Source organism: Bubalus bubalis, chromosome 20 (genome assembly GCF_019923935.1).
Source record: "Bubalus bubalis isolate 160015118507 breed Murrah chromosome 20, NDDB_SH_1, whole genome shotgun sequence".
NCBI lineage: Eukaryota > Metazoa > Chordata > Mammalia > Artiodactyla > Bovidae > Bubalus > Bubalus bubalis.
This window is the reverse complement of record NC_059176.1, coordinates 49,418,355-49,431,663: the sequence shown is the minus strand read 5'-3', so window position 1 is coordinate 49,431,663 and position 13,309 is coordinate 49,418,355. Positions and strand designations below refer to the sequence as shown.

Genomic DNA, 13,309 nt, shown 5'->3' with positions numbered 1-13,309 from the left:
GTGGATTTATATCAGGAGTAGCTACCAGGGCTCCCTGTGTTGCTAAGAAGCCCCTGATTGGCCATAGCCTTAAAAACCGACAACTCTGGAATACGCATATGCTAATTTGATGTATTTTTAAAGCTAGAGGCTGCCTGTTGACTAAGATATGTTAAGTTTCATTTGCACTAGTTCTCTATAACTGTAATATTTTTAAAGGATGACTAATAGAATCATAGGAGTATCTGGAATGAAAATATCTCTTTTTCATCATCATGCCTGTTTTGTCATCCAGATAAGCACTGGACACAGTGGTCATCAAGGTCTCAGTTGAAGTCCTGACTCTGCCCTTGATTAGCAGAGTGACCGTGGCTAAACTCTGGGCCTCAGGGTCCCCATGGTTGACAACAGCTGCCCATTGCAAAAACTTGGTATCAAAGGCAAATGAAAATAAGATCGGACTGTGTAGCACAGGGGACTCTATTCAATATCCTGTAATAAAGCATAATGGAAAAGAATATGAAAAATAATACATGTATATGTGTGTAACTGAATCACTTTGCTATACAGCAGAAACTAACAACATTGTAAATCAACTATACTTTAATTTTTAAAAATTATTTAATTTGGGACTTCCCTGGCAGTCTTGTGGTGCTTTCAATGCAAGGGGCATGGGTTTGGTCCCTGGTCAGGGAAGAAAAATCCCATATACTGCATGACCAAAAAAAAAAAAAAACAACTTTTTTTTTTTAATAACAAACAGCCCTGTGATAACATAAATAAAAAAACAGTTTAAATTATTCTTAAAAATAAAATTTTAAAAGGCAAGTGAAATCCTGTACAGAAAAGATTTTGACAAATTGTGAAGTGCTGTAAGTAAATGAAATGTTCTGCGTTGAAAGTAGGAAATAAATGTGGTGATGGAACCGTAACTAGCACCTCAGATATTCCTGACTACTTTGGAAAAGCCTTGGGGGAGGATCCTTAATGTGCCTGAAGTCATGAAGGGTTTCAGTCCTGGTGATGTTTCTTTGCTCTAGTAAGCTTCCAGACCTTTGTCTTCACAGCTATCTCATTCTTGCAGATAATTAGAGTTTGGTGACTCTTCCCTCCCACTTCCTTTTCCTCTGTGAAATCACTGGCCCTCCTACTTCCTTATGATGGTGGAGAAGCAAGACTTCTCCCACGACTCCCACGGATCTCAACGGCCCCCAAGTGGACCCTGCATTTGGGATCTTGTCTTCACTGCCTCCTTACTTTTCATATCATCTACTTTGTTGGTACTGGTCTTGTCTGGATCGAGCTGGGAAGAAGGACCTCTAGTTGGGTTCTAACCATCTGCATTCCCGCAGGGAGAAGGCTCAGGAGAGGTTGAACCCAAGGTCATTTTAAATGCAAGTATTTTCATCAGATTTATGTTACCATGAAAGAATTTTAGAGAAACTATCTTTAGGAACAAATTCTACTGAACCAGTTTGGTTTCATGTTGATTTTTTAAAATATAATACAATTGAATTTTATCTCCATCAGGTTTATTTTCCATTTAACTTTACCTGCAAAGCTTGGATTCAGTTTTTTGTTCATATTGTGTGTTACTGACCATAGCTTCTTCTATAGAAAGCTCTCTTGTGGCTTTTCTTTTCATCAAGACCAATTCTCTAGGTTAAATTTTGCAAGTCTAAATGCTTTTATGAAAATGGATTCTTTTGTCAAAATTTAGACAATGCTAAATTATTGTTGTTGTTTAGTCACTAAGTCATGTCCCACTCTGCGACTCCATGGACTACAGCACATCAGGCTTCTCTGTCCTCCACTGTCTCCCAGAGTTTGCTCAAATTAATGTCCATTGAGTAGGTGATGCTATCTAACCATCTCATCCTCTTTCGCCCCCTCCTACCCTCAGTCTTTCCCAGCATCAGAATATTTTCCAGTGAGTCAGCTCTTCACATCAGGTGGCCAAAGTATTAGAGTTTCAGCTTCAGCATAATTTAGTATCCAACATAATACTAAATTATACCACATGCCATTTTAACTGTTACCAATTTTACTCTGATGTGATTCTTTCTACTGGTAGTAGCCAAATTATGATTAATATTAGAGATAGAGATAGAAGCAGAGATAGAGTGGAAGGAAATAGCCTGGAGTCAAAATGGTAGGGCTTTTCAGTGCCATTAATCATTAGGGAAATGCAAATCAGACCACAGGAGATGCCACTTCATACCCACTAGGGCGGCTGTAATAATTTTTCTCATGGAAAATAACAGGTGTTGGCAAGGATGTGGGGAAATTGGAACCCTTGTATGTTGTTGATGGAAGTGTAAAAGTGTTTCAGCTGCCATGGAAAACAGTTTGGAGGTTCCTCAGAAAGTTAAGCATGCAATTACCAGATGACCCAGAAATACCACTCCTTGGTATTTCCCCAAAGAATTAGAAACAGGTATTCAGTCAAAAACTGGTACACAAATATTCATATCAGCACTGTTCATGATAGACACAAGGTGGAAATAATCCAAGTATACATCAACAGATGAATGGACAAGCAAAGTGTGATATATCCATGCAATGAAATATTATTCAGCCATAAAAAGGAATGAAGTACTGACACGTACTACAACATGAATTAGCCTCGAAAACATAATGTAGGTGAAAATTCACAAGACAAAAAAATCACATATTGTATGGTTCCATTTATGTGAAATATCTAGACTATTCAAATACATAGAGACAGAAAGCAGATAGATAAGTGGTTGCCAGGGGCAGGGGGAGGGGAGGAAGTGAATATGTAGTGGGTGTAGCATTTCCTTATGGAATGGTGAAATGTTCTGAAACTAGGTAAGGGTGATGATTCCACAATGTTGTGAATGTACTAAATGCCACTGAATTATAGACTTTGAGATAGTTAATCCCATGTTGTGTGAATTTTGCATCAAAAAGATGAAAGTGAAAGTCGCTCAGTTGTGTCCAACTCTTTGGGACCCCATGGACTATACAGTCCATGGAATTCTCTAGGCCAGAATACTAGAGTGGGTAGCTGTGCCCTTCTCCAGAGGATCTTCCCAACCCAGGGATGGAACCCAGGTCTTCTGCACTGCAGGCAGATCCTTTACCAGCTGAATCACAAGGGAAGCCCAAGAACACTGGAATGGGTAGCCTATCCCTTCTCCAACATATCTTCCCGACCCAGGTATCGAACTGGGGTCTCCTGCATTGCAGGTGGATTCTTTCCCAGCTGAGCTACTAGGGAATCCCGGTAAAAGATAGTGGGGCAAAATGACGGGTTATGTAACATGTGTTAATTTAAGGTCAGTAAAAATCACTGACCGGGAGTCATAAAAACTCTACTTGATATCTCCTTTAAAGAAAACAACACAAACTTTATATATATATAATATTTGCTTTTATAAAGACAGGTGTGTGTGGGGGAAAAAAACACACTTGAGCAAGTAGGTTGTCTGTTTCTGAGCTATGCTATGTCATAAGTGAAGCAAATACTTCAAAGTAGATACATTTGAAAATAATGGGAAAATACTGAGTTGGGACCAGGTTTGGGGAATAGGAACAAAAAGAAAGAGGAGACTTTGGGAGCACTAGAAGAGGCATTGTGGTTTGATGGGGCTGTGGGGTGTCAGGGGCACTGAAAAAGCCTCCTTTTTAATGTTATTTATTTGTCTGTGTCTCTAGTTATGGTGTGTGGGCTCCAGAGCAGGCAGGCTCAGTAGTTGTGGCGCACGGGCTTATTAATTGCCCCATGGCATGTGGGATCTTACTTCCCCAACCAGGGATGGAACCTGTGTCCCCTGCATTGGAAAGCAAAATCTTAACCACTCGACCACCAGGGAAGTCCCTGAAAAAAGGCTCTTGAAGCAAAGACAAGTCCAGCTAAAAGCCTTGAAAATGATGTTTGTTACTTTTCTGCCGCCCAGTGTCCATTCCTCCTCTCCAACGGCACACACATTCCCTTTGGGGGACGTTCTTCTCTCACAATGCACATGAGTAGTAATTCAAGGTGCCCTGCCCAGCCACTCTGAAATTCCATGCTTCTAGACATCTCCCTCCTGGGACATTGATTCTTTGCAGGGAGTGATCCTGCTGACTGTGTAAAGAGCGCATTGCTAGAGCAGCCCCCTGGTTTCCTTCCTGGATCCTGCGCTCTTTAAGCCTGCTCCAGCCTCTCGTCCATTTGGGGAACATCCAGCATCCCTCTAATATGAGAGGAGTTAAGTTAGTCGGGGCTGGGTTGTTGCTTTAACCAAAGTATCCTGTTTGATACAAACATAAAACTCCAAGAAGTAGCTGCTAATGGGCATTTGTTTCACTGGGAAAGACTTGCTTGGAGTCATGGTGGGGGAATTAATCTCAGACAACATATCCTGAACACCTATTGTGTGCCAAGCCTGGAGCCAACTTGGTAGAGAGGTGCTGGAGAGAATCAAAGGGAATAATAACTAAGTCTAGGTCCTATAGCTATAAAGTGGTTTGATCTATTAATACATCCAAGGGACCCAAGTTCCCATAGGGAAGAATCAGTCACCCACAGATTTAGGGCAAAGATGAGCATTAGTCACCTTTTTTTCCAACTGTCTTATAAACAGCCCAGCAACCATCTGTCCTTGCTCATGTGAACTCCATCTGCCCAAAGGTGATGTGTGTGTGTGTGTGTGTGTGTGTGTGTGTGCCTGTCAGGAGGGACGTGGGTGGGAGGGAGGTCTAAATTTTCCCTTGAGGGCTTTTCCTTTGGGAATTCTGTTAGTATAGCCAGATGTTGATTATAAGTATGTTCAGAAGATAAAGACATACTGGCCTCTAGATTTTATTGTGGTCTTCCAACTTCTTTCTTAGTAACAGGATTCATTAACCACTGACCACAGCACGACATTGGACAAAATACCATCTAGATAAGTAAAGAAGTAGAAAACATCACTTCTGCTTCCTGGGAGTCAGGAGTAAAACATGCCCAGATGCTAACTCTTAAGAGTAACTTTTTAAAATGTAGACATGAATGCAAATTAGTGTAGTGGAAACTCAGTATTGAAACATGAAGCAAGCTATAAAGTTTTACTATAAGACATAAATACTTGAATAATGGAGAGATACACCATGTTTTTGAATGGGACAAGTCAAATTGTAAAGATGTCAATTCTTCGCAAAGTAGTATGTGTTTGGTGTGTTTCCAATGTAAAAATCCTAAATTTTTCATAGAACAAGCTAATATTACAGTTCATCTGGAAACTAAAATGCCAAAAGTCTGCCAAGAAAATGTTGAGTGAGGTAGGCCTATACTATCAACTCTCAAAATACTCCATAAAGCTATGTTAATTAAAGGGATAACATATTGGCACAAGAATAGACAAAGAAATTGATGAACCAGAATAGAAAATGCAGAAAGAAATCCAAATATTTCATTGAGAACTTGGTATATATTTAAAATGACAGTCAAAAACAGTAGGGAAAGGATGGGCCATTTATGGTGTAAGGACAATTAGCTAACTGTCAGGAAAAAAAAAATGACTGAAATCTTCACATCATTTTCAAAAATAAGTGGATTTAAAAGAGTAATACATTTTTAAAAACTATAGGAATAACAGAAAGAAGTATTGGGAATATACTTATAATTGGGTGTTGGAATAGTTTCCTTCTAAACACAATGCAAAACACAAAGGTTTTAACAGAGAAAATTAATAGATTTAACCACAACACATAAAATTTATATAAAGTGAAAGACAAAATTAAAACATGCAATACAGTACATGGTAGTTAAAAGAAAAAAGGAGATGTTTTCAGGTGTTAAGATCCCTGACGAGTCCTTTCCCACTTCCACACTAGCTCTCCTCCCCCAGCCCCTCCATAAAGGGCGGGGCAGTGGATGGGGATGGTGGGTCTCGGGCCTTAGCGCTCCTTTCTGCCTCTGCTCGTCCCAAACCACGGCTGTAAGAGTCATCTCATGATGACTGCACTAGGTGCTCAGCACATGCTTGTGAAGTTAATTCACACACACACACACACACACACACAAATAAATGGGATCAGATCAGATCAGATCAGTCGCTCAGTCATGTCCGACTCTTTGCCACCCCATGAATCGCAGCACGCCAGGCCTCCCTGTCCATCACCAACTCCCGGAGTTCACTGAGACTCATGTCCATCGAGTCAGTGATGCCATCCAGCCATCTCATCCTCTGTCATCCCCTTCTCCTCCTGCCCCCAATCCCTCCCAGCATCAGGGTCTTTTCCAATGAGTCAACTCTTTGCATGAGGTGGCCAAAGTACTGGAGTTTAAGCTTTAGCATCATTCCTGCCAAAGAAATCCCAGGGCTGATCTCCTTCAGAATGGACTGGTTGGATCTCCTTGCAGTCCAAAGGACTCTCAAGAGTCTTCTCCAACACCGCAGCTCAAAAGCATCAATTCTTTGGCGCTCAGCCTTCTTCACAGTCCAACTCTCACATCCATACATGACCACTGAAAAAACCGTAGCCTTGACTAGACGAACCTTTGTTGGCAAAGTAATGTCTCTAAATGGGATAGACTGGGAGAAAACCTTTGCAAAATGTAATATATATAATGACTTAATGTAGGGATGATAAAAAGGAAAAAAGAAAAGTATAATAGAAAATGGATGAAGGATATGAATAGACAGTTCACAGAAAAGAAATACAAATTGCTAATAAGCATATGATTCAAGGAAATGCAAATTCAAATACGAAACTTTTGGCCATACCTTTAAGAAACACAAATTGAAGTGAAATATACATTTTTTGCCTATCAAAGTAGCCAAAATGGGAAAAATTGATAACACCAATTATTGATGAGAGTGAAGAAGACAAGTACTTTCATACACAATTGGTGGGAATGTAAATTTGTAAATTTTTGGGGAGGCAGTTTGGTGATACAGTAACATTTAAAATGCACATAGCTCTTCTGTGTGTGTTTATTTTTTTAATACTTATTTATTTCTGGCTTCCATGGATCCTAGTTGTGGCTCTCAGGCTTAGTTGCCCTGTGGCTCGTGGTATCTCTGTTGCCCAACCGAGGATCGAACCCAAGGCCACTGCATTGGAATGTTGATTCTTAGCCAGTGGACCACCAGGGAAGTCCCAAGCTCTAGGTTTTATTTCTCATCCTCTCAGCCCACTCTGTGTTTCCCCACATCACTGTGTAGTCAAGGCCTGGCTTCTATATTGCATATGCTGTGCTTAGTCGCTTAGTTACATCTGACTGTTTGTGACCCCGTGGACTGTAGCCTGCCAGGCTCCTCTGTCCCTGGAATTCTCCAAGCAAGAATGCTGGAGTGGGTTTCCATTCCCTTCTCCCAGGGATCCTCCTGACCCAGGGATAGAACCTGTGTCTCCTGCATTGCAAGTGAATTCTTTACTGTCTGAGCTACCAGGGAAGCCCCTCTTTATTGCATAGCACCAGGCTTCCAAGGAGGTACAGAATAAGCTGCCAGATTCCTGAAGGGCCAGGCCCAGATCTGGGCAGCTTCCCATCACATCCTACCAGTCCAAACAAATCACAGGCCTGCCTGGACTCACAGGGTGTGCAGATGTTTCTAGCTCCTAATGGGAAGAGTGGCTTTCGGGGACAGAAATAGGTAAAATTATTGGCACCCGTATTTTCAGATGAACTCTTCCATCGGTAGTTAGAGTAAAACATATTCCTCCATGTATTATTTCAGCAGCATTTCTTAAATGTTTCCATATTCATACACATTTCAAATGTTCCGTTGTTTCGGTCCAGATTTCTTCGCTGAGCTAAACCATGTAACTAGGCACCTATTCTAGTTTTTCATTTCTTAATGTTTTTCTTATGATCTGTGGATTGGTTATATAAACAAACAAAAACACACAGTAAAGCTCCACTACAGTAAATGCTATGCAGAAACTCAATTTTGTAAGCCCTCGTTTTGTGTTACCGTGACGTTAATTAAAGACAGCGTTTTATCAGTAGGTGGTAGTGTCATAAAATGATAGATTATGAAACCTCCTCTGTGCACAATTGACTTTACACTGAAGGTTCCAGATGACCCTGAGGCAGTCGTTTATTCTCATACACACACATGCATGCATGTGTGTGTGTAGTAGAATTTTATCCCAAGCCAGTCTGAGAACAGTGCTAAGTAGCCTCTAAAGAGATCAGCAGCCAAACCTATCATGCCACAGCCAAGTTCACGTTATTATGATGCGTATGATATTTTAATCATATCTTTATCTTTTCAGAGGGCTTCCCTTGTTAAAGAATCCACCTGCAGTGCAGGAGACCCCGGTTTGATTCCTGGGTTGGGAAGATTCCCCTGGAGAAGGGAAAGGCTACTCACTGCAGTATTCTGGCCTAGAGAATTCCATGGACTGTATAGTCCATGGTGTTGCAAAGAGTCGGACACGACTGAGTGACTTTCACTTTTCACACCAGTAGGTCTGTACTCTTCATCCTCAAGTCCTCCCTACGTGTTTAGTGTGTATGTGTAGTGCCATGAGGACAGACACAAGAGAGAAGGAGCCTGGCTCCTGCAGGTGGCAGGGAGGAGTGTTCTTGAAAAGAGTGTATTTTAATGAAGCCTCAGGAGTGCTGGAATGGAGTTATGTCCCTGGGTGCTTTGCCAGGGGGCACAGAGAAGAGGCAGCGCCCCCAACAATCTGATTGGAAGTGACTCTTGAGAGACAGGTAGTAGCTGGACAGGAGAAAAATTGGATGTAGAAAGAGAAGGAGGAACTTCCAATGCAGGAGACGTGGGTTCAATCCCTGGTCAGGGAACTAAGATCCCACACGCCAAAGGGCTGCTAAGCCCGCGTGCCACAAATACTACAAAAACCGCAACTAAAGAGAAGCCCAAACGCCGCGACGAAGAGCCTGCTTGGGGCAACTGAGACCCAGCGCAGCCAAAAATAAATGCATATAATTTTTAAAATGAATAATTATTTAAAAGAGAGAAGGAGAGAGCATTCCAGGCAGAAGAAACAGCCTGAGCAAAGGTAGTTGGGATAAAAATAGCTCCTGGGTGGAGCTGGGCTGGTGGTTCAGGTTTTTTGGAGCTTAGGCAGAAAAGGCAGGCACCAGAGTGTGGTGGGCCTCCTAAGCCAAGCTACAGGGACTCAAGCAATGGGGGGCTGTGGCCAGGGCTATGTGTTAGTTATCCCTCCACTGGTCGGGGGATGCCAGAGTCGGCGGGAACAAGACTAGAGGCTAAGAGGCCACTTGAGGGAGGCAGATGCCAAGATTCAGAGGTGCTGACAGGACCTTGAATCTGGAGCATGGCCTCAGGGTCATCACATGTGTCATGATTATACAGGAAATCTGTGACGAGCCAAATGGAAATTTTATTCTTTTGTCATCTTCTCTAAGGTTATATTGTATTCCAAACAAAATCAGAAGATTTTGTATTCCAAACAAGATCAGAAAATAAGTAGATGAAATTTAACCCATTCTTCTGACATTTTTAACCTCAGAACATTTCCATTTTTAATTTACATTATAAACAAAATTTTCTCCCAACTTTTCCTCTAGGAGTGATTGGAAGTTTAGTTTCTTGGACCACTCCCCTACTCCATGCCCAATTTATCATCCAATTTAGTAGTCTGATGGTCATCCTCATCATTTTTCAACAGGGTTTTTATTGTTTAGTTGCTTAGTCGTGTCTGACTATTTAGCAACCCCCATGAACTGTAGCCTGCCAGTCTCCTCTGTCCACGGGATCTCCCAGGCAAGAATACTGGAATGGGTTGCCATTTCCTACTTCAGGGGATCTTCCCAACCCAGGGATTGAACCCAGGTCTCCTGCATTGCAGGTGGATGCTTTACCACTGAGTCACCTGGGAAGCCCCTAAGTAGTCTGAAACCCTTCATAAATTCTATTATCTAAATCTTGTATAGTATTCACCTGTCCAATTGACATTATTTTTATAGGCTTGCTTTCTGTTGCTATCATAATCCACTCATCTCTTATAGATGCTTCTGCCTGCTTTCCAAAGGCCATGCCCTCTGCACTGAGATTTGCACCCGTGGTGTGACATTGGCAAGTGATTTCATGTCCTTAGGTCTTAAAGTACTCTTCCTTGTCCTCCCTGCCCCCACAGAAGAAGCATGTCTGGGAACTGCCTTGCTTAAGTTGATAACTTCCCTTCTCTTAAACCTTGTGATAAATTAGTTAACAGTTAATGAATTACCAGGAAAAAAAAAAGAGTAAATCTGGTTTAAGGAGAGGATCTAGGATCATCTGGTCTGATAAAAAAGATGGTCTCGAATTGGCAAACAAACATTAAGGTAAATTCTTAACAAAATGCTCACCACTGTGATACGCTACGGAGATGGATTGACGTCAGTACCAAATCCTGCTTGACCATCAAGCTGGGGCTCAAAGCCGAAGAAGAGAAACAGATAGCAATTTCAGAAGATGGGATCATCTTGAGAACTGTGATTGTGAACAGTAATCATTTCTTAATTGTAACTTGGAGGACCTTGTTTTTCCCAGTAATTAACTAGTTTGTGGTTTTTGCACTTCCCTCTGACGACCAGAGTCACTCTGTGTTTTCACGAAGGACAGTTGTTAGGGTGGTGTCGTGCCTTGCTTGTGCTAACAAGACTTTATCCTTCATTAATCCAACAAATATTTACATTGCTCTACCCTTCCAGCACATTCTCCGGAGCATACAATGCTGCCCCCGCAACACACACAGACACGCACAAGGCACTCGACAGACTCTCAGGAGCTTTGCAGCCCTTGCCAGTTTAACAAAGGCAGCAGGTTTGTGTTCATGGGGTCACCCCTGCAGCTGTGGCTGCCTTATTAGGGGAAGGCAAAGAAGTGAGCATTTAGTGTGCGTAGGCGCCTGCCAGCTATTTTATATACATTAGCTCAGTTGATAATGAGGCTAACCCTGTCAAGTAGCATGTGTTCAAAATGTACTAGTTGCTTTCTTTCTGTTCTACATTATGGAAATAACCCATGTTGAATTAATTAACACCTTCAGTTTGAAATCCTGTCTATATAAGCATGTCCTGGTTGATTTCTAAAGCTAATCTGATGCATCAGTGGGAAAAGTAAATCATGGCCTGGATGTAAGGTTGAAAAAATATCCTATTTGTGCTTAGTGGACAGAATTGCCAGGGGGGGGAAAAAAGGTTGAAAAGCTTTTGTTCCAAGAGTTTTTCAGAGTGTTATTCCACGAGTGTGGGAAAATTGACCTCTCCTCTCCTTCTTTCTAGATACATCCCACCATTGATCTGGGGGAAAAGTGGACACATCCAAACGGCCTTGTATGGGAAGATGGGAAGGGTGAGGTCGCCACACCCGTATGGGCACCGGAAGTTCATCACCATGTCTGATGGAGCCACTTCGACCTTTGACCTCTTCGAGCCCTTGGCTGAGCACTGTGTGGGAGGTGAGCTAGTTCAGGTTGTGGGATTGGGCCAGCCCTCAGGGAGGGAGCATTAATCCCTGAGGGAGCTCAGTGTAAATGCTCAAGCCACTGACTGTCACCATCGCATCCAGGGGGCCCAGAGGACATCAGCTGAGGTTCATCACTTAGCTACCACCTGCAAGGACTGGGTCCAGCATGAGCTGGCCGAGTGACTTGTAGGGCTCTGCAGAGAGCATTGTCGAATACAGTTGTTTAGTCCTCTTGTGAAATAGAAAGGTTTGTATAAGAACTTGGAGCCCAGGATCAGATCTCTGGTTTGATAACGGCAACAGAAGCTGGCCTAGTCTAAGTGTTTCATATATACTATCATCTCATTTAATCTTCACAACCACCCTGAAAAGTCAGTGCCTTATTATCTCTACTTTACTGGTGAGGAACCCGAAGCTAATAGATGCAGTGTAGCTAGACTTCTTTGTTGGACAACAGCAGGTCCCAAAGGCTCTCAGGTACCCTCTGCTTAGGTTTTCAGGGGTCTGGGACACCTATTTCTCAGAAACAACCACAGTTTCTATTGCTGATAAAACTCTCATTGTTCCGTCCAGGCTGCACAATAAACAGGCATTAAAAAGCTTCACAATGAGGACTTTTGCGGAAGTGGAGTTACATGGCAGCATCCTCTGAATGTTGTTTCTACCAGAAGAGAACAATATTTTACTTCCATAGTATTCAAATGCACCTGGTTTTTTTTTTTTTTTTAATAGGAGCTCAGTAAATATTTAGGGGTAAATTCCAGTAAGTATAGTATTATAGCTCTCAGTTATTTGAAGCACTTAGAACTGCTGAGTAGCTAGTGACAACGTAGCTTATGTTCCCTCTGTCAGGAACGCTTGTCCCAGACTTTCACATGACTGCTCCCTTGTCACTTAGCTCTGCGCTCCAATGTCACCTCCTCATAGGGATGCTCTCTGGTCCTTCCCAGGAAATCCATCACACCTTCTTGCTCAGGTTCTTCATGGTACCTGCCAATCTCTAAATTTACTTGTGTAGCTGTTTATTATCTGTCTGCTAGAATGTTGGAATCCTCCAGAGTCCAATAAACAGTCACAGAAGGAATGAATAAATGAATAAGTTGGGCGTTCACAGTGTGTTTATGGTCTTGTAGCTGATCTTTCAAATATTTACTTCTCTACCAAACCCAGTTAAATATTTTTTTACCTTGTATCTAATGCTCTGACTTCTTCTACTATTGAAGCACAAAATTTAATTTAACCAGTCTGCTCTTCTAGGACAGAGGTATAAAGTTGAAAAAGACAAAACTTATATTCTTTTTTTTTTTTTCCAACTTGTCTGTGTATTTCTATCACCCTTGTGCCCAGAAAGAATTGATGAAGGTAGTTGTGGAAAGCAGTATTTGCATCCAAGAAATGCTTTAAGGAAAGCAGCCCTTTTTCCCCCCCTTTTTTGATTTTTTTCTGACAACAAAAGGAATACTCACTTTAAAAAATGTAGATAACATAGAAACTTTTTTTAAAAAGAGAAAATAATCATCAATAATCATACACCCTGCATACCATTGTTAACATTTTGTTCCATTTACCTTCAGTTCTATGTAAAACAGAACTGAAAAATTTTAATTACTACACATTATAAGTATATTCCCATATCATTAAAAGTCTAAAATGTCTTTAATAACAAAAGTTTAATGATTGCTTAATAGTCTACCATGTGGTCATGACATAATTTAATCAATCTATTTTTGAACATTTAGCTTGCTTATAATTTTGTTATTAAGTAATCCTTTGATAAGCATACTTATTCATAAAATTTAAGGCAGGATTCCAAAAATTGGAATTTCAAGATTTATTAAAAATTTTAATGTTCTTTATACATTATTGCATAAGAATTTAAAAATTATTTGTCTCAACTTTTAGAAGGAAAATTTATGATTAAATTTAATGACCTAAATACCACTTTTCTT

The 13,309-nt window shown here is 41.2% G+C and overlaps 1 protein-coding gene across 1 annotated transcript in view; it reads left to right on the top strand.

The window, feature by feature from the left end:
• ABHD2 (abhydrolase domain containing 2, acylglycerol lipase) overlaps positions 1 to 13,309 on the top strand; it is a 112,027-nt gene that overhangs the window by 57,919 nt on the left and 40,799 nt on the right. The window contains exon 4 of the mRNA XM_045163820.1: positions 11,177 to 11,352. Within this exon, the coding sequence (XP_045019755.1) occupies positions 11,177 to 11,352 (176 nt within the window). The remainder of the gene's footprint in view (positions 1 to 11,176; positions 11,353 to 13,309) is intronic.